The 23,155-nt window shown below is 34.1% G+C and overlaps 1 protein-coding gene across 7 annotated transcripts in view; it reads right to left on the bottom strand.

The window, feature by feature from the left end:
* Positions 1–23,155, bottom strand: part of KCNH7 (potassium voltage-gated channel subfamily H member 7) — a 220,038-nt gene that overhangs the window by 85,356 nt on the left and 111,527 nt on the right. For all 7 annotated transcript variants that reach the window (XM_032189879.1, XM_032189881.1, XM_032189876.1 and 4 more), the window contains exon 3: positions 5,685–5,840. In XM_032189879.1, the coding sequence (XP_032045770.1) occupies positions 5,685–5,840 (156 nt within the window). The remainder of the gene's footprint in view (positions 1–5,684; positions 5,841–23,155) is intronic.

The raw sequence follows: 23,155 nt of genomic DNA, 5'->3' as shown, positions 1-23,155 counted from the left end.
AGTATATGAGCAGGCCAGACTGGAATGTTTGACAGATTTGGGAATAAAATTGGACACTTACATTCTCTTTCCTCAATGGATGATTTAAAAGCAACATTCATATGCAAAAGCTATCCTAGTTTAACACTTTATTGAAAAGAATATTTTAATGAAGTCTGTACAACACACTTTACAGGAATTCTTATCTCATTTTGGGACTATTTTGGTTAGCAACTATTACTAGTAGACTTAAATTTAAATGATAATGTAAGTGTTCACACAGGCTTTTTGCTAAACTGGTATATAATCATATATCTTCTTGAATTAGTCCATTCTAGAATATCTACAGAAAGGACTGTTTTTCTTTTAAACAGGGAAACTAACAGGAGCAGGTTCTCTTTCTCTGGAAATGTCTTGCTAAATATCCTACCTAATTATTTCAGTAGGAGTTGAAAATAACTTTGTAAAATGATTTGATTCATGAAAATTTATGACCAACAATTTTGGGATTCATTCTTACCATTGTAGTGACAATCAGGCAAATGTTAGCTTATCAGTTGTGGCAGAAAACAGCCCATAAGCACTAACTGTTACAATAAGAATAAAAACAATTTTTTAGGGCCTATGTAGCTCAAAATGTTGATTTTAATGCTCTAACAGCCTAAACAAATATACAGTCACCTAACAAGAAAGTATTTATGTCTTCAAACACTTCACAAAAATAGTGAGGTGGGATAAAGTTATGAAGTATCTCTCTCTTTGGTTACAGAAGTTAATTTCTGGAATTATAAAACATTTACATTTTCTAAGAAAAAGAACACAAAAAGCAAATGAACTCATTAAATCTGTGAAGTAAGAATCAATAGAATTCTCATATCTGCAAATGAGACAAATATTAGACAGAATAATTGGATGATGAATGGACATCTATAGCAGAAATCAGTTTCTGTTAGTCTCCCCTTAACTGCACATTGTGCAAAAACACCCTCACTGGAAAGAAGGATGTTGTTCAGTTATGCATTAAGTACTGACAGAAGAAATTTCCTTACTTCTCTGAACATAAAAATTGGACGGATAGAGCATTAATTTAAGTTGGTTAGAAGTTTAAACAAAAAGATGACTTTTTTTTTTTTTTTTTTTTTCTTTAAAAAAAAGGAGACATATGAAGAAAAGCTTTCTTTGTTTTCGTAGTGAAATAGCATGCATTAAAAAGTAGAATTGTGGCAAAATGCAGAAACAGTGAAAGAGTGAAAAATCAGTTGGCTATGAATCCTGGCATGCCAGGACTTTTCAAAATTTAGCTATTTCATTATACAAACACTGGTCAGACTGCCATAGAGAACTGATGATAAATTCTTGCAAGGAAGAATAAAGGGAATAAAAGGATCAGCTGAAAGGTTTTTTTCGTTACTATTGCGAAACCATTATCTTCACTTTTCATGTTACTGCCTATTCAGCTTTTTGCTGCATATGAGATAGGAGCTCTTGAGCACCAGACTAGAAAGAATTCTATTTATACTAGATGTGGTCATCAAACTCCTGGCAATTTAGCGTACTTTTGAAAAAATAATCTATCATAATCTGCCAGGCCCAATGGTGAAGCAGAATTTAGCTCTGTTAGCCATCAGACTGGCACAAAACAAAAGACAGGATCCCAGTCCCAAATAATTTGTGAACACTGTTTAAAATATTTGTCAGTATTCAGCTGGTAAATTTTCAATTTTCTGCCCATCCAGGACTAAATACAGCCTCTGTGCTCAATCTAGTAAATGTCAGCTGCCTTCCATTGGTCTTTAATTTGTTCACAGAAAACTTTAACAAACTGTAATCCTTCTTTTCTGTGTAGCAACCTTCAAAACCAGAATGAACTGTGTATATGGCATGAAATGCTTTTTCTTAGAATGTATCAGATTTCAGCATGAGTAGCACTGTGATAAGTGGACTTGTTCAAAATGGTTGTCTGCAACTGGCAGGACAGATGCTTTTAGAAAAAGGAAAAGTTTTCAAAGTTGCACTTGATAAATTTGATGTCAACTCTTAATAAATCAATTAGAAGAGGAATGGTAGTATGGAAGAGTTATCTTATTTTCTAGGGTCAGGAAAATAACTGATTTTTTTTTTTTTTATTTCCTGTACACTTAGTTCTTCTCTCCTGCAATCTGACTCAGTCATTTTTATTTTCTCTCATGTCGAAAAGACACTCTAATATGAGAAAACTCAATCAACGAGCTCTGGAAAGAAATCTTTCATGATCTGTGTCCTTCTGGGTGGTAGATGCTAATGCAATCTGAAATCTTTTGTCTTTTGTCATTAGCTGTTGCTTATCTTGGTCGATTGTCAGAGATGCATTGCACTTGTTATATGGCTGGTACCTTCTCTATTTTTATTCTCTAAATTGGTTGTTGGATTTGAAGGGATTTTGTTTCTTTTCTTTTGTTTCCCCCCTGAGAACCAGTGCACATTACTGTCCATTTTGTGTGTCATCCAATGAAAACAGATCACCTGCTTTACCTGACGTTGTATGTTCTAAATAGAGTAAGATGAAATATGAACTTCATCCTAGAATCTGCTGTTTGCCTTTCTTATAGTGGGAACACAACTGAATTAAAGAGAAAAGAAAAGAAAAGAAAAGAAAAGAAAAGAAAAGAAAAGAAAAGAAAAGAAAAGAAAAGAAAAGAAAAGAAAAGAAAAGAAAAGAAAAGAAAAGAAAAGAAAAGAAAAGAAAAGAAAAGAAAAGAGAAGAAAAGAGAAGAAAAGAGAAGAAAAGAGAAGAAAAGAAAAGAGAAGAAAAGAAAAGAGAAGAAAAGAGAAGAAAAGAGAAGAAAAGAGAAGAAAAGAAAAGAGAAGAAAGAAGAAAAGAAAAGAGAAGAAAAGAAAAGAGAAGAAAAGAGAAGAAAAGAGAAGAAAAGAGAAGAAAAGAGAAGAAAAGGAAAGGAAAGGAAAGGAAAGGAAAGAAAAGAAAAGAAAAGAAAAGAAAAGAAAAGAAAAGAAAAGAAAAGAAAAGAAAAGAAAAGAAAAGAAAAGAAAAGAAAAGAAAAGAAAAGAAAAGAAAAAGAAAAGAAAAGTTGTTTTTTACTAGGAAATGATTTTTTTTTTTTTTTTTTTTTTTTTTTTTTTTTTTGTGACTCCTTGTATTGCCTCACTGGTCTGCCTCTTGTATTTTCTATATTTCAAGGTTTTGTGTTTGTTTGTTTTAATTCAAATCTACCATTGGCCTGTACTCATCTCCAGTTTTTCTGGATAACTTGCATAGATCGACCTCCTGAAAATCCTATCAGCCAAGAAGAATTTTTGGCTATGTAGCAATTGTGTCACCATCCTGCCCACATAACAGTCTGCTCTGAGACCACAACAACTAGGTGGAAGAGCAGCCATGTGCCTGCTCTAGTTTATGGCAGTTTCTGGCATCTGGCTGAACCCACTAGCTGGAAAATGGTTTGAGTCACCTTTTTTCCCTCCTTTTAAACCTTGAACTTTCTCAGTTGTGAAAACTTGGAGCCCCAGCTATGCATTTTTAAAGAACTCAGCAAGGAAATTCCCTGTGCATGTCAGGCATAACTACTGTAAAACAAGAGAATGTCTTGACTAAGTGTTTTTTTGCCGGTGTCCTCTTTAGCAGCTTTTACTTTAAAATATGGCAAGTGTCAAGACTTGAAAGTGTACACAGCAGAAAAAAAAGCTCTTTTTCAGGACATGAAGCTCTTTTTTTTTTTTTTTTTTTTTCCCAGTTGGTATGTTATATTATTTTTGTAAATAGTACCACATTAATTGTATTACAAAATTATATTTTTATTTGTATTACAAAATTGTATTTAAAAGCAGAAGTGTTGAAAATGCACAAAATCGTGGCAACCTGAAATAGAAAAATCGTGGCAACCTGAAATAGAAAGAGAATATGAATTGGGTTTACTTGGTGTAAGTTTTATATATATATATATGTATATTCTTCTTCTTCTTCTTCTTTTTTTTTTTTTTTTTTTTTTTTCTAATTGAATTGATTATTTCTTCTGATAAGTGTATTTTTACCATAAAATTACTGGAAGAAGAAAATGTTTTCTTGAGATATCAAGAAACAATGACCATTTAAAAAGAACAGAATACAGAAAGGAAGCATAAAATAAAAAAAAATACAATATGTATTATGAAGAATATTAAAAAAGTCTTTTTTAAAAGCTTGTGATATTTCACAAACAATAATTATTGGCAGTCTGCTAGGTTGCAGTAGTAGTAACTTTTCATAGTTTTACATCTACAGCCACTGCAAAGTTAAACAGACGTAACTGGGATGACTTTGGCCAATATAGATTGATTTGGTCAGAGCTCTTTCTCCATACTGAATGTAACTACTTATTTATAGGCCATCACCATTAATTATAGAAGTAAGCTACAATCTTTTAAAAATGTGAATTATTCAGCAATATTTTGGGGAGGGGGAATTTATGTGTTTTTTTTTTTTTTTGACAACACAGATCTTTGAATGAGATGTCATGCATTTTGTCCAGAGGATACACTGCAGATAGTCTAGATTATGAAGAATAGCAGAGACCGCTTTAATCAAAAGGAACTTAGTAATGCTGTTATGCGGTGCTACAGCCCTGTGTCTCACAATCTCCTCAACATAACTGAACTAATAACTGCATGTCATCACTTAAGGTAGTGCCTAGTGCTTACATTGGGAAAGTTTTCCCCTCAGTTCCTGCAGTGAAGTTGGTCTTTGTCTCCTATCTAGAGAAAGCTGAAGTGTTGATTTGACTATCAGAAAATTTAGGTTCCAGGTCCCTTTATCATACTAACATTAAAGATTATTAGAGTGTGAAAAGGCATTTTTCAACTGTTGTATTTGCCAGCCAGACTCTGGGGAGAGCGTTAACATTCACTGTTAGATCATGCTGTGCTTTACTAAGAGCTTAGACAAATGGGGATGCGTTCCGGGAATTCTGGAGTAAGAGCAGAGTATGTGAGTGGAGATGCAAAGCAGAAAAGATCATGTGCTGTTTCTGCACAGAGTGAAGGTCAGCAAAAAAAGTACACGTTCCACATATATATACAGAAAGCTAAATAGTCTAACTGCATAAGAAGAGGACTTTTGTTTTGTGGAAGGATTTCTGACTAACAATACTTAAAAGTAGAATAAAAACAAAAGCATTTCCTGTATATCCAAAGAAACCCACATCCTTCAAGCCAATCCAAATAATTCAATTTGATAAAATCAAGATGTTTAATTTTGCTTCAAATATTTTTTTTTAACTTATTTTGTATTTTTAAATCAAAGTTAACCAAACCTTATTATTTTTTTAATTGGAAAGGAAAATAGAAATATTCCATTTAAAATAGGTTAAGGTGAAATATTTTGTCTCTATCATAATGCTTTTTTTTTTTTTTTTCCGTTCATTAACAGTTTTGTCAAGGGTAATGCACTTCTGTGAAAATGTTTTCCTTTTAATGCATTTTTATTTTCTAGCAATACACATAAGATCAATGGTGTTTGTACTACCAAAGATCTGATAGATTATCTTACTAACTTTATAACAGGTTTGCTAAATTTTATTTCCTACTGTCTTGAATTCTATCTTAAATGAGACAGGCAATGGTGACTGCACTGAATATTTGTTTGTTTGTTTTGTTTTGTTATTGATATTGCTCAAGTTAATTATTCTCTATGCTAAGAGTAGAGGTAAGCAGAGAATTTTCAATGGGTAACTTACGATTTACAAGTTTGGATGGCAATATTGGGTTGCACTTCTCAGGAGACGCAACATTCTCTTCATCTGTTACATACTCAAAGTTAATAATAAACATCATTGCTACTCCCTCTTGATTTTTCACTGGAATTATGTGGGTGTTGCAGATGAAGGTAGATCCTGCAGATGGACAAAAAAAAAAAAAAAAAAAAGAAAGAAAGAAATGCATAAATGAAAGGAAACTTAATTATTTTTCATTCCAGTAATTCTAGTTACACCAACAGATAGTGAAGAATATTTATTTGAATTTAATGATTGAACATCAACCACACTATTCTTTAAATTAAACAGGAGCATTTTCACAGAAAGAAATACATCTTTCAATAATTTATCAGATTATTACCTCTTCCAAAAAATCTCATATTTAAAATGTCAAAAGTAGCAATGTGAACACCATTCCAAACACAATACTAGTGAAGAAAGCAGAACCCCATTTTTCTAAATGTCAAACATTCTTTGAGCTTTTGGTTCTCTTACAACAGGCTGAATCATTCATTAAATATTTATGGGTGTAAATATATCACTATTCTTATTTTAGCTCTCATTCTTTTGGGGGCTGTATAATGTTTAGGTTTGTGTTAACAATTATATTTGTTATCAATCTGATCCTACAAAGTTTTATATTCTATCACAAAAAAAAATAATAAAAAAATCAAAGTTGTGGTAATAATTTTCAATATTTTTTGGTAGTGTTTGACTTAAGTGTTATATACAAGTTAAAGCATGATTTAAAAAGTACCCTACTTTGCATAAATATGGAGCATACTATGTACTGGAATGAACAGAAGGTGTAATTTCTTAACACCTCTAGTACTCAGGGTGTTCTTGTTCAAATGCCTAATTAAAGATTTAAAGAATGTTTTGCATTAATTCTTCCAGTGTAACTTTTTATAGAAGTTTCATTTGACAAGGTCATTAGTTTTGATTTAATTCCCTCTTATACTAACAGAATATAGTGGTTCCAAAAATAATGTGATTGCTGTAAGCAATACGATAATGTGCTAAAAGCTTCATGCAAACACAACTGTGAGATGGTGTCTTTCTGTGATAAATGGAGACTGGTTTAATGTACATCATCTGCAATTTATCCATTCAAACGCGGTAATCGCTAAAACTTGACAAGCAGTGCAGTTTGACAAAAACAGATCCTGATCTGGGTTGCACATAATTTTTTATTATCATTATTTATTTATTTATTTATTTATTTATTATTTTTGATAGTGAAGAGATAACAAAGATTTATATGATTATAGCCAAGATCGGATTCTTGCTCCTCATATCTAATGTAGCTCTTGCTATAATGTGGAATGTATAGCAGTTTGAGCTATGTATAAAATTGACGTGCTGGCCTTTCAAGTTTTGCAGCTGTGCCTTCAATCCATTTAATAAAACAGTTAAGCTGTGGCACTTGCCACAGTTGCCATGGTAACAAGCTCAATGTCTTTAGTAAACAGAAAATAGGCAATTTAAGACTGTTCCTTCAGAGCTAAAAATAGAAGTGCTGCAGGCCAAGCATTGCAACATATACTGGTTAAACAGAGGGTCTGAAGAGAATTTAGAAGTAATCTTTGTGCTTCCAGCTAATTGATAAAAATACATATTGAGTTTAAGCAGTCAAAACGATATTTATTTAATCACTTGGAAAGAAAAGCTAACTTATGTTTAAAAAAAGAAAGAATTCCCGATATGGATTGTGTTTTGACACACAGATTTATAGGTTGAGCAGATACCCCCCGACACAACAACCCTGACACAAAGGGCTGGACGTGGGGATAGGCTGAAAAGTGCGCGGATTTGAAGAATATTGAACTCCACTGGATGAAATGTTGATTAATTTTTGCAAACAAGGATGAGAATAAGCCACACACTTCTTTAAAAGCTTGCCTGCCTTTTGAAGGCAAGGATATTTCAGCTTTTGAAATGCTTCCCGCAGTGCTAAGTAATGACAGTATATCCCATTTATTTAGAACATTCTGCACTCAAGCATTTACAAATTCCATTTGGAGTGGACATAGGGATTTGCATCTCTGGACAGATACAGAAGCTGTTTAACAGCTCACAGTAAGAACATGACAAAAAGAGCAAAGGGTTAAAATCACAGCTGTATGTAAAAACATTTTGGGGAAAAAAAATGGGAAGAGTCCATATCTGGTACAATTCAGCATGGTTTCTTTGAAGACCAATTGCACCAGCAGGCCAGTGAGTCCAGTGTAGCTCATTAGGCTGAAGTTTTTCCAAGACACTTAGGCTTTTAAGTGGCATGGAATATTTATTTTGTGTGAATAACTGGAATTGGAATTCCGCAACTTGAGCAAAATACAGTGCCTGTCAGTCTTTAGTACTGAAGTGATTATCTCCTATACACTTATTAATGTCTCTCTCTATTGAAATGGCAATAAGGGAATGTAAAATAACAAGGAAAACCTTAGTGACTGAAATATGAGTTAGATATAGAGAAAGCTTATTACTTTGTGTAGTTGTATTTGATGACAATAAATATTAAGAAGTGGCCTGTTTATAAACAATCTTATTCTGCATTTGTACTCTGCCATTCAATAATTATTCATTACACTGACCATGTTTACTCTGTTTTGTCTCTATACTAAAATATTTCAAGGGTAAGAAAGGCTTCTGATAAGCAATAAAAATTATAATGGAGTTTCTGAAATTTGCATTTCTCATGTACTGGCACAGGGCAAGTAGAGAATATGATCAGAATAATAATGAAAAATATACCTTTAATCAGTACATTCAATATCCAGCAATATTTCTGGATTTTCTGAAAACTACCATTGATAAGTAATCATGAAATGTTCCTGTTGTGCTGACTTGACATCATCATTGGAGGCAATGAAGTAGAAAAGCTGGATATATTTATGTCAGCTTGAATTCCATAGTTATAAGGGCTTGTTGTTTTGTTTTGTTTTGTTTATGACACTTTAAAGACTACTCTTTCATCTGGTTAATTTAGTGGCAAAATACCAATTTGTGAAGAAAAGGTTCTTCTTCCCTATATTCTGTGTGGACATGGTTCTGTAGTTCTGTATTCAGTACTGTGATTTCACAAGACCATACAGGGGCTGTTATAAAACAAACATCAGCAATGATATATATTTAACAAACAAGGATATAAGATATGTTAGGTTTATACAAGGATATATTGCATTATTTGAGCAGTTCTGGTGAAGCCAAGTCCATTTAAATATCTGGCTGCTTAGTGTTTAAAGTTGATTTGCTTCACAGAAGCAGTACAAAGCAGGCACATCACATCAATTAATCTGGCTCATAAAGTCTATGTACCTTTCCAGTGGTTTTCTATAGAGCATTTTAGGACAGATTTGTACCAGGATGCATCTTCTGGATACAACTGCAGTCATTTATTTAAATTATAATAGCTCCCATTATAAGCATTTGGGAGAGTACAATACAAAAATACAACAGCGAAGGCATTCCAAATTAGAAGGGCCTGCATTCTTATATGCAAAACTGTGACATGCAAACTTTGAAATGACCCATCCTGAACAAGTGTTATGATTCAACCTTCCTGGGAACAATGTTTTTACAGGCCATTACATATGCCAAGTTCAAAATGAGACGCTGTGCCTTTTAGGTAATTGTCCTAATTCTGCAAAAGCCCCGTGTTTTCCATAGCCAGCACCCTTGGAAATCTGTCATGGTTCTGCAGGCTTTGTTTGTGTAAAACAGGCAAAGCCTTGTTTTACAAAATGAGTCTGACAGTTCCTAACTGCATCCTCCCCCCCACCCAAAAAAAAAAAAAAAAAAGCCAAGACTGGTTCCAACATGTTTTGGAACCACTTGGCACCCTGTGCCAGAGCATTTATAACTTCTCAGTTGTTTTTCTTTTGCTTGTTTGCTTATGAAGCTGCTGTGGACAACTGAGGAAGGCTATGAAAAGAAAGATGTTGAGTATGTCCTCTGTGTGCATATATGTATTTCTGGATGGGATGACCTCATACAAGAGTTTGCTAGACATACGATAATGTTTTACTGCTGCAACCTACATATAGTCTAATGTAGTTAGCCATACAATCCGTAGGTACTTCTTCTCATTTAAAATTGAAGGTGAGAAGGAATACATCAAAGCAGAACAGAGAGAGTTGACAACAACAGCTTGTCTACTAAGAAACAGGATCAAAGATGGTTAAAAATTACAGGCAGAGATACTGTGCATGTTTCCAGAGCTAGACAGTCCCGTTCTTGTTTAAAGGCAGATCTAAATGAAAAACATGGGTGAATCTTGCATAAAATCTTGTAAGAATTTTGCAATGTGACAATTTTATGATAGGAACAGGTGAAGGAAGCTGAATATTCTTGTATTTTTATGAAATAATCAGTATGTTTATTTTGGAAATAACTACTCTCCACTTCCCCCCAGTATGATCTCACATTTTGTTATCAAAATAAATGCTTCTCTCAAAGGCAGAAACTTTTAACATATCAATTACAAATGTAGAGCCTCTCTCTTACAATTTAATTTAAGATCTTAATCTATCAGTTATAGTAGAAATGGTATATTCCCTTTAAGAAAGGGCTGACTTCCATAAAAACAAAGAATATCATGTAACCAGTTGTACTGTTACCAGTTCTCTGTTATTCACAGCCTTGGTCTCGAGCCCTTTCCTTATAGCATGGATGATGGGGATTGCCCAATATTAATAAGCAGTTTGGGGAAAGGAAAGGGAGATCATCTGGGGGAGAATGTGGCAGATCAGAACTTCTGTTGGTTTTGCCTGTCCTTCATGTAGTCATTGTCTTTGGGGCAAGAAGCCAAGATATGGCTCTCTATCAATTCCTTAATTCCCCAAAGCCAGTGTCATCTTCCCTCCAACACACTCCCTCCACAGACACAAGGAAGCATCTCTTCCTACTTCTAGATTGTGATTCATCTTGGAAAGTTATCTTTGTTTATTCAGGTCCAGGGCAATGCTTGTCCAGCTTTTTAAAGTCTAGAATATTTAAGTGAAAGCCAATTTGTCAAATATTGAGGGATGATGTGTATTGTGATGTGTGAGCTAACCTTGACCAGTCAAAGGCTGAAAATGTATTTCTTTGTGTTTCTGTTCAAGCATAAGCCAGGAAAATTGCCACACATAACAGGCAATCTTACTTTTAGTGGATTTGCTGGAAAGGTTTACTACCTTTCTCAAATGAGACCAAGTACGTTATTATTGTAGTGTTAAGCTGAAACCAGTGATGTGCAGATCTTACCAAACTTCACTAAATTTTATGTTAAAGGGCCCCAAATGCTTTTGCAAGACTGTTTCTGTATAAATTACGACTAACTTTTTATTAACAGATTTTCACTATGTAGTCTGCCTGTTTGTATAATAAAAATGAGTAGAAGAGTGACTGAATCTGCCCTGAGAAAATTGCCCAGCCCTTAGTGGTGTAGAATCAGATCATTGGAGATAGATACCACATAGGTACTTGCTCAGTTCAGTAACAACTCCATGAAAGAAACTTCAGATAAATATTTTTGCCTGTTTTTACCTTCATCTCTTTGTATCTTTGCACTTGATGTTATTTATTCAGACCTTTGTAGACGTTTGAGGTCTAAAGAACCTGTCAAAATTTTGGCTCTAACAGAAGGAATCACCCTTGGATGTCCACCCCTCCCTCTCCCTTCATTTGTTATGTAGTTGCCCACATGAGAAATAGAAGAAACTTAATGCTAAGGCTAAAAATGATAATATTTGCAGCTATAAAGAGCATCTATTCTAGGAAACCCATACTGCATTGCAGAAGTTGCCTGTTGCTGCTCTTCAAATTGTAGAGGTATTATTTTACTTTTTATTTAAGGTGGTGGGACTGAATCATAAAAACAAGTGTCTTATCCAAAGCTGCATCAAAAATGAATGAAGATAATAAGGGTAACACAAAGATTCTCTAAATTCCCTTTTCACAATTGACATTGTTGATAACAGCCCTGTGCTATTAAAATGTGTCTAGTGTATTTCCACACAGAACTTTGGGTAAAAGGTTGTACAATCTACTTAATTTTTTAATTGTATCTTCTGAGCTATGTCTTTATGTCACCCCTTTCCAGTTCCATGTGACTAAAAATGAACTACTTGTGTGGCAAGAATGAGGAATTCACAAGCTTTCCATTAAACATACTGCAGATGTATCTGTATGACTGACTCTTAGATTTATTGCAGAGTAGCAACTAAAAATAGATGGCAGGTTGAAATGTATTGTACCCCTCTTCAATTGAATAGCTATTTTTAAAGAGGGTGGGTAGAGACAAGGCAGAGTGCATTCGGCTGATATTTATTAGTGAGATTTCAGTGATTAAATGGGACCTGTTCCCTTTGACATTTCACTCCACCCTCCATATCAAATAGGTATTCCGTCACTGAAATGGTTGCTGATACTAAGATATGATTAATGTACTGACATAGGTTTGTAAGATATTAACTTATAGTGTTTACAGATGAGGGAATAATTTTTAAACTAACAAACACCCTCTGGAGTCTGTGGACAAGTTCATACACAATTGGAGTGTGCTATATAAATCTCATTTTCTCTCCCTGTAATCGCATTTGTAATATAATTCAATAGCTAGATAAATACTATTCAGCTCCTTACTCCAGCATTTCTTCTATTACTGCATTGGCACAATTAATGCTAACCTTATAATTATAATATCTACACCTACACTAATAGAACTGTGGTCATTAACTGTAACGCTGTACACATTTTATATGGGAGGACAGTTTTCTAGTGCTTTATTATTTAAGCATATATAAACATGTACAGAAGATGCAGAACAATTAAATATATGGAAAATAAAGAAAAGTAAAATGAAAAATAAACAGAGATGTTACATGCCCATGAAGTAGAGACCAAAAAGAACCTAGAGTGAAAAATGTTGAAAACTATAGAAGAAAAAGTAAAGACTTATTTAAGCACCATAGTTAATGCAGCAAATGCAAGATAGGCTTTTTTCTTTCTGCCTAGTTGACCTCAAAACTATATTTGAGTTTTTACAGAGTGGGTATTGCTGGAGAACAGACTGAAATCAGTCTTGAATCCTCTCTCAGACTGACCTTTCTTGTGTACACTCTGGTGTACACATAGTGGGGTGAGAGCTTGGTTTGAAATTGTTTTTTTTGGATGGGTTCTTCTCCATAGTTTACAGAGCAGGTGTGTGACTTGGAATTGTTTAGGCCCTAATTTTAGTTTAGAGCCTCTGTTATGCATTGGCTATTTCTTCCAGAAGAATATAGCAAGTAGTGCTGCTTTTGAAAAACAACGTTTCTGACTTGTTAATGAGAATGTTTCTGTCTCTGCTTATGCAGGTAAGTATCTGGTGCCTGATTCCTTGCATCCCTGAGTGCTCCATACGTGTTACTACATGTTACCAGATGCTAAGCAGTTAGACACGGAACGTCTGGGCAGATTTCACAAAGGGCTACATCTCCGGAAAACCTTATTCATTAGTTAGTCTGTAAACACTTTGCAAGCTGAATCTTGAATAACCAGGGAAGATTTTTTATTCTTTCGTGTTATATATTACAGACCATGAGAGTTATAGAATGGTCTAGGTTAGAAAAGATCTTCAAGATCATCAAGTCCAACCATCAACCTGACCTGCTGAGTCCCATCAATAAACCATGTTCCTTAGTGTCATGTCCACACATCTCTTAAATACGGGATGGGGATTCTACCACTTCCTTGGGCAGCCTGTTCCAATGCTTAACCATCCTCTCCATGAAGAAAATTTCCCAGTCTAAACCTTCCCTGTTGCAACTTCAGACCCTTTCTTTACATTCTATCACTTATCACTTAAGAGACCAATACACTCCTCACTGCAACTTCCTTTATGGTTTTCATCTTGTTTTCTTAGCATGAATGCTTGTATACTTGCAATATAGTTGTGGCGATTGCAGGATATACTACACGTGGTGAATTTCATAACTGAACTTTTTATGAGGAAAGAGTGCAAGTAAGAGTGTGCTATTCGTGAAAAACAGAAATGTTTCAGACATTTTCAAAATGAAATAATTAATATTTTTAAAAGACTATTTAAAAGTGGACAAAAAAATCAGGATTAATGGTAAATATAAAATCCATTGTTTGCTCGCCTGCATGATACACATTTGCTGAGAACATATTAAAATAAAAGTTTTCTGTTAGGTACTAAAAAGTGAATATTCTTGACTACAGTTTTATGGCCATCAACAAGAGAAAACTTAAAATGTTATGTGGTAAAGCACAGAGTATCCCAATATGCAATGAAAAAAATGACCAATGTACAAGGTCATTGGACATAGATCAATACCACTTGAGAATGATCAGTACCACTGACTGATGAAGTACCAGATTCTTTTCTGAAGTTGAAGCAGTGGATGAAAAATTGATAATATCTTAGCCCAAGTAATAATAACAGAGCATAATTTATCTATATTATGGAAATGGATTTGTTATAGTGCGTTCTGTTGTATCAACAGGCATTTACATATCACTTTAACTCACAGTTTAAGTCATTTCCATTCATTCTTCAGTATTTGTCTAGATAGATAATTTTTAATTAGGAAACGTCATCGTGTTAGAGATTACATTAAGTTTTTAATTACATGAATTACATGTAATTAAAATAGTTTTGAAAACAACTGGATTTCATAGTGAAAATAGGTTGCTTTGACTTTCTTCATTCACATTTGTAGTAAGCTTATTTAAAGCATAGAACTCAACATGTTTAGCTCAGATGTTTAGCTCAAGGTGAAAATCAGCATTAGGACACATTTTCTCTCATGGTTTTGTAACAGAAAAATAAAGAACTGCAGAGCTTTGGCTTCTGTTTGCAATATTAAATGTTGATTTTAAGGTGAATATATACTTTAAATATAATTAATTTTAGAAAAAAAAAACAGTTATCTGACAAAAAATGATTCTAATTGTTGTAGCTAGTTTGCTAATTTATTGTTTATTTAATTGTACAAGCTAAAATTGAAGATACATTTTTTTTCTTTTTTTTTTTTTTTTCCCTCTTTCTCTCTCTCTCTCTCTCTTTTTTTTTTTTTTTTTTACTGTAGCTATTCTTTTCTAAACCCTCATTAGAAGCTATGCACTTCTGGGCATTCAACTGAGAAATGTCTTATTATCTTCATGAGAAAAGGGAGCTCAGGTTTGTTGAATATTGTCCATCTTGCAGAAAAAGTGCAGATTAAGACATTTATGAAAGTAACCTCATTTTTTTTCCCCCAAACTACATAAGCTATTTTAAGAACTAATTGAATAACCTTACAAAGCAGAATGGAAAAAAAGTCAGAACTCAGTTTCAGTAATTTCATTCATCCAATGCGTTAGACTAGAATACACCATGAAGTAAAGGATTCTGTTCTCACTTACACTGAATCATTCCAGGGTGATTAAGTTTTTTTATTTATTTATTTTTATTATTATTATTTTTTTTTTTCAATACGGTTAATAGATATCAAAAAGAAGGCATTAAATGGCCATACAGTACAAAGGGTGATACAGAAAAACAGATAGCAGGAGCAGATCCTGAGGCAAAGCAGAAATCCTGTCATTGCTACAAACTTTCACAAGTGCAATGTGTATCCAGCTCCATTGGCCAAGTGGAAGGAATTGTATTTTATAAATATAGATGCTTTTCTCATGGAGATCATACCCTTGGAAAATCATACTCATGCAAACACACCTTTCCAGATGTTTTATATGGTAAAGATGGTTACATTATAATTATTTGGAAATACACAAATGCCAAGTTTGTAGGGAAAAAAAAAGGAGTCATCATATACTGATTGTAATCCTGCATAATGTTTCTGAAGGAAGAGAATAGGCAAACAAGGAATGAGGAATTCTTGCTGTGATCATGAGATCTTGGTAACAAACAAAGCAGATGACCTGGAAATTCTCATCAGTGAGAAGGCCAATCCTGAAAAGTGATAAAGTAGTCAAGCTACTGGGATTGTAAAGTAAGTGGATGCAACCTCCCAGGGAAAAGAGGGCAGCTAAAAGAGACATGCTAGTTAAAGGCATGAGGTATTTTGGATTTCTTAATAAAAGGTATTCTAATAATAACTCAAAATCATGGAATTTTCAATTCATATTAATAAATGTGGTGGGAACTGTATGTACTGAAGGCTTGTCAAGCACACGAGTGAAATATTACTATTTTTTTTTTTTTTAAATAAAAATACATCATGTTTTCTTATGGAAAGACTCCATACCCCAAATGATGTGTTTTTAATGTAGGATCTCATTAGAATTGATAAATATGAATAACTTACTGGACCAGAAGTTCGTGATGACTTAAGGGTGGTTTTCATGACCTGATTGCCAACAATATAGGCAAACAAAGAACAATCCCAAGCAGTAAAATGGTGCTTCTTCTAAATGGATAATTTTCTATGGATGAGAAAAATGTAAGTAGAAATAACTGGGAGGAAGAATCAGACAAATATATGAATGAATATCTGGAATTCTTAATGAAAATATTACCTAACAAAAGAGTAGTGATTCAAAGATGCTGAAAATCTTAGAGGCAATTCCATTTGGTTTCAGTACAAAAGTGAAGCAGATAGGAATTAACAGGTGTGTAGTGTATAGTGAATGGAGAAAGAAGAAAGTAAATACACATGTATATGTTGGAAGAAGCTGAGAGGTATGAAATATAGGTTGTTGACAGAAGAATGTGACATCAGAGCAAGACTAAGGAGCATAAGTAGGTATCTAAGTAAGTTAAGCCTGTAGATATATGCTTATAATAATTGCAATAGTAGTGAAAGCCCATAAAAATCCCAATGACAGTTGCCATAAAATTGTTAATAATTATGCAATGATAATTATGCAACAACCAGACAAATCCACTAGTTAATATTTTTGTTTTGTATTTAAGAACAGCTTGAATAATTTATCACTATAATGAAGTTTTACCTTTCCATTGTAACTATGAAGTGTATCAATTCTTTGCTAGATTCAAATATCAACAAACTTGTAAAAGTGTAATTGAAGGTCTAGGCATTGGTTGAGCAGTCTACAGCTGGCCTGCAACCTCTTAACAAGTCTTGCTGGGCAAAGTTCCAGAAGGTTAGAACAATGGTAATACCATGCCAACATTTAAGAGTGATATAGTTGGATATAGTATATATAGTATCTCTCTCTCTATAGTATCTATCCATATATATAGTATCTATCTATCTATCTATCTAGATATAGATATAGTTAGACATCGTATAGTGATTGGAATGACGGTATGGCAGTGAGCCTGATATCACTCCTAAGGAAAATAATGAAATGTGATATTAGATTACTTTAATAAAGAATACCTGACAGGAATATAATTAATGTCACTCTGTATGGTAATATAGATGTTGTTAAAGGGCAAGAAGTCTGATTTGATGGTTATATTCTTTCTAAAGAAAAATGAATAAGTAGCCATCACAGACATATGTTTTTGTAATGATTTCGCTATATAATATAACTAAACAATAGCATTGCACTGATAAAAACAGCAACAACAACAAAACCATATTACATGGTTTACAACTTGACTGAGATATTCCAAAAAAGATTCCAAAATCTGTGATCTGGAGGATCACAACTCAGCACCGGATTTTCTAGTGAAAGTCCACAGAAATTAATATGATGGTATTCATTTGCTTTGAAAATATCTGGAGACAAAATAAAATAAATTCTGTGAAATATTTGGATGTAAAGTGGCTAGTGCCATACTAATAAGGTAAAATAGAATAATTTGGATAGTTCTGTTAGAGGGATATTAAATGCAAACAAATGCATTCTAAAATGGTAAATTTAATCATACAGTTGAGGAACCAGGGCACATAGGCTGAAACTGAAAAAAGGTAGCTATATTGTGGAATGGAATTTCACAAAAGAATTTATAGGATATATAAGAATGACCAGCATGGTTTGCATAAACAGGTAGAATAAGAAGTTGTCCTTTCTTCATGTATATAACACTGGGGAGAATGAAACTGGAATATTGAATTCACTTTGTGGCATCTGAATTCTTAAAGGATACTAAAAAATTGGAGAGGGCATTAAAACAAAACAAAACAAAAAAGCAGAGGAACGGCATGCTTCAGCAAGTTCCTTTGCTGTGAATCTTACAGATGTCAATCTTTGTTAATGAGAAGCAGTTTGAGAAGTGACTTACATTAGAGTCAGTAACTTCATGGAAAGAGTAGTGAATACTAAGGAGCTGTTGAGTCTAGCAGAAAGAACCTAAATGTCTGGAAGCCAAAAACAGATGATTCAGGCTATAGCCTTCTGGAATGAGCCATCAGAGCCATCTCTTTATGTTTTTGGATCAAGCTGGAAGAAGCGGACAAATTGCTTTTATTGACATAACCTATGTGCTATTCGACTTCATAAATTTTTAATGTTTCTTCCAAACACTTCATTTCAATTCAATTGGGAATTCTGTGCTACCTGGCCCAGCTCTGCTGTGGATACACATTGATCTGTAAACCAAGATTCTGTTTACTTCTCCCCTGTACTTGGAAATAAAGTTTCATGTGTTCTGCCTATTCAGCTGGTAAAATTTCAAAGGCCCTCCATGATCTGGTGTGATTCCTATGGTTTGGCCTTAGTAATGGGTAGGGATACACAGCAGCAGACTTTGGCCTGTCCTTGAGCTATGGTGTTGAATTAAATTCCCAAGGCATGACTCCTAACCTCCTCTCTCCTGCTGATGGACATAGCCTCAGAAGGCTGTAGGATGTGCATGCTTCTACTTCTCTTAGTTGCATCAGCAATGCTAGATCAGTACTCTCACGGGCAAGTTGTCTGGAGCTGTTGTTCCTCCTTTCTCATTCACTCCTCATTAGGAAAGGGCAGCAGTTTCCAGCTCTAATCCTTGCAGTAATGGATGCTGGAGAATGCATTTGGCTATCTGGACTGCATCTGCTGCTCAAATAGCTTTTTCCTCTCCTGCTGGGAAAAGTCACAGACCAGATGGTGATGCAGGGTCAAAGCATTGCTGCCAGTGCAAAGTCATTATCACTAACTAGATATCCCCCCAAATAATACATATTTTTTTTTGTGCATGGCATCTGCCCTGTGAAACATTAAAACTCTACCTCATAATCATAACTCTCTTTAGCTACTACCAACTCCACCTGATTAACTAAGAACATAACTGTTACCGGACATGGAAGTGGAATTTATTCTTTATTTTTGAAAGTAAATCCAGCTTAACATCTCAACCTTCACAGAAAGCTCATGTTCTTAGGTTGGAATCATGCCCTTAGTATCCATACTTGATGGCTTCACATGATGTCCTGACTACCCATATGTATGTCCATCTGTTGGGTTGGCATGGTGCCCTCCCACAAGTCACTGGACTCCTGCCCTAGGACATGGCTGGGGACTGAATGCTTACTTAATACTTCATGTGACTTCTTGTCTGTGTGGATGTGTGTGTGTGTGGTGTAACCCTCCTGTTTAAAATGGTCAGGATAGAATGTATTTGCCCAATTCACTTCAGGCAAATAATCTAAGTGCGATTCAGAACATCTTTAGGTAGGGGCTAGAAGAATGGTAAGCAATTCCATGGAGTGAATCAGATTTCTAAGCCGAGCATGTAAATCTGAACAGTTTAATAGCAAAACATTGCTTGTTGTTAGGAAGAAGTTCAAATACTACAAAAAAGGATCAACGCTGAATAATGATAATGAGGCATACCATTACAAACACCAAACTAGTTGTGTGAGGGTTGGAAAGGTATCCTAACTAGAAGACTGGATTTTTGAAGGTCCTCACATAGTATTTCAGCTTGTCTTGCATGATTTTATTTTGCCAGTTTTGCTTTTCAAGTGAACACAATTATTGACTAAATAGCTGAATAAAACTGATCTTCTGTTATCAACTGCTTCTGGATGGCATCTAGTTCAGAGTCTACAGAGATGACATCCAGACTCTATCCACTTCATCAAAATGGTTGATTCCAAAATTTTGTCACTGCAGACCCTCCAGCTAGTGACTTGTGCTCTGCCCAATCCAAAGATGCTCGCGTGCTGCATTTCTCTCCTATCACTTATGTATTCTTTCTCAGAGCTTCTATTAGACTGTAGATCCCTTAGCAGCTCATGGAAAATCACTCTTGGCTTCTTATTTAACACTTGGGGACAACATAGGGAAGGAAGAAATATAGTTTTGTAGAGTAATTTCTAAAACACAGTAAGTTACAGAACAATTAAAGCCTTTTGAAAATCGACCAAATTACTCCTAAAAAGATGTCTCTTAATGTTACCTGAAAGATGAAAATTCGTTTGCTGCTCAGAGAAAGACTGTGCTCATGGACTCCTCTTGAAGGCTCTGGCATATTTACCTCACCCATGAACTTTATGTAGACAAACCTAATACTTCAGTGAACTAGGATCCAAGTTTCTGTAACAGTCAATCTGTCTTTCTTGGGCATCTGTTTCAAATGTGTTCTAATAACCTGTTTGAGAAATAACCTGCTTCAGGCATAGTGCAAAATGGAATTCATAATTCAAAATAATGCAGTGGTTATAGTCACAGCCCACTCTTGTCAAACTACATGTTCACTATTTTTGTTCTTAATACAACTTTCATCATTTATTTAGGTATTTATATGGAAAATGAACTCCACTTACAATCTTGCTCTGATTGTACGGCCTGAGCTGCAATGGAACTCTGGCTAATCAAGAATAAAAAGGGTTGATGCTAAGTCATCATGTATCCAGTCTTGAAAATATCCTTTAGCAGAACCCTGTCAAATATGTCACAGTGTATTTCTCTCATAATAGTCTATTTGCTGCAGTCAAACCTTGTTGATTTTGAAGCTTAATAACTCTAGGCATTGATTATCTTTCAAGTTTGTAAATTGATGACCCTCAGCAACTGAGCAACTTGTGTCTTATTAGTATTATCCAAACATTTCATTTTAGATTTGTTGCTTCTATGGAACTTTGTAAGTATGGATACATGACTTATATGTAGTTAGCTGACTTGTAAATTGGTGAATTTAAATGCTTTGGTATCTTAACTGTACAGTTTCTGAAGTTTATATATACAGAAAATATATGCAGCTCACACATACATGTATGTACAAGCATGAGTATTCTATACATGAAATATTGTCATCAATGGTCAAAATTGTCTGACACCTCTTCTGTAAAACTGTATTGTTATTTTATTTTATTTTTTATTTTTTAAGCTTGAGCTATTCAGCTTGATTTTTCATATTGGCTATTTTATACCAAATCTATAATTTTATGGTGGTTTTGGGTAGAATCTACCAGTTATTTAGGAAAATAAGACAAGTGGGTATTTCTGGCAACAGACTGCCGATGAAACTTCAGGTGTTGTTCTGAGTTTTCTGTCTCTCTGCAGATTGTAGATGCATTTTAGGGAAACTTGTCCTTTTAGGCAATAGTTGAATACTCTATACAGTTTCTCAAATATTTCATTCATGATATGCAGGTCATGTATAGCAAGTAAAAATTGAAGTATAGTAAGATAACATTAAGAAACATGAATGCAGGAAATAACAGTCAAAACTTCACAATGTAGCTTCATTACAACAGTAAGTTTGGTAGATGGGAAAATGAATAATCACAGTAAAACTCCACGTTCATTTTCTTAAATGGCTGAGTGATATTATTTTTGTGAAAGACTTAATGAGACTGACAGATTTTATAGGCTGATGGTGTTACACTTCAGAAAACTAAAATGTGAAAATTGCATTTTATTCATGTTACTTTTGATGTTAATGCTACAAATTTAAAAATGGTCCATTTATTTAAAGAGAATCATTACTTTAATACATACGCTACGCATTATTCGGTGAAGTGCAACCACTACAATCCATTGTAAGCTCATCCTTTTATAATTGCAGTTGTTAAATCTGTGGTAATCTCCTTTGCAAGTATGGCACAGAACCAGTCATAAATACCACAAGAAGGGCAAAATTTACTGTGCAGTAAAGGTCAAAATGATAAAACCCATAAAGAGTATAATGAAGCCTATTGGCTAAGATTCAACTGGGCACTTAAGTAGATGACAATTTTTAGCTTGTGAGAGGTCCCGTTGACTAGCTTAGCAGCTCAGGTGTCCTGCTGAATATTGTCATTTATGTGTGATTTGCGTATTACTTAATCTTCATATTGCTTGGACACTACAGTGAAATTAGTATGCTTTGTCTAGATACCTGAAATGACAGTGGAAGAACTGAGATAGTTGCTAATTCCCTAGTATATAAAAGAAATTAAGTAAAATGGAATAAATTTTTAGGAAAAAAATCCATCCGTACAAGCATGTGATTTGACGTCGAATATGAACTCCTGCCCTGATTTTTTTTTACTTAAAAAACAAACAAACAACTTATTAGGAGTTCTCCCCTCATATTTCTATTCTACTTACAATAAGACATTGACTTTGAGAGAGGCAGAGAATGGTAGCAGAAGCCCTCCACCTTTTTGTTGCAGTAGCACAGCCCTGTGAGACATACTCTCTGAATCAGTGTCACAGCTAGATCCACCCCAAATTTCATTGTGTCATGTTGGTCAGAGAGTACCTGAATTTTATCATACACCTATATATACTAGCTCTGACTGTTTTTCTTATCTTTATGGGAGATATCATATTCCATGTAAATCTGGGTATAAGGAAACTGTGGTGTTCCCTTAACTTAGAAGCAAATCCAGCTTTGTACCCCTGGGCAAAGAGATATCAAAACAAGTCTGCTACCCTCTGTGCTGCAGAAAATTGAATTCAGTTCAAGGTCTTTTCAAATGAATTTCAGTGTCCAGAAGATGAAGTTGATTTTCTTTTCACTAACACAGATCTTGAATGAGTTGTTCTTAGTATGCACAAATGTGAGAGATGCTTTCACACCCATATTGTGCATTTTCAAAATTACTTTCACAATTCCTTTGTATTTGACATTTAACGTTCTAAATTGAACTAGGGACTGGTTGAAAAATTGTTACACAGAAAGTTTTAACTAACACAGAATTTCCATCAAGTTATCTGGGGAGAATTTTTGCCTTTTTCTTGGAAAAAAAGAACTGAATAAAAAGAGTAAATAATGCACATATTTTATTATTATTATTATTATTATTATTATTATTATTATTATTATTATTATTATTATTATTATATGTAAATACTCAATCTTTCACATAGGAAATATTAAACTGCCACAATGCCAGTTGTGAGTTGTTGCTCATTTATAGTATACTCTCCTTGTATTTGCTGAATTCTCTGGCCATGCTGCATCTCCCATGGTAGCTTATAAGTAAGTAATTCTAAGAATAGACAAAGTACTGTAGAAATGTTTCAAAACAAATGTCAAATGGCTGAGAAAGCTAAAATAACTCCATCTGCATTGATTTGATTTCACTTCTTCTTAATGGTGAACTATCGTTTTGTTATTTCGTTATTAACAGTCAAAA

This window comes from Aythya fuligula, chromosome 6 (genome assembly GCF_009819795.1).
Source record: "Aythya fuligula isolate bAytFul2 chromosome 6, bAytFul2.pri, whole genome shotgun sequence".
Classification (NCBI taxonomy): Eukaryota; Metazoa; Chordata; class Aves; order Anseriformes; family Anatidae; genus Aythya; species Aythya fuligula.
This window is presented reverse-complemented; position numbering and strand designations above follow the sequence as displayed.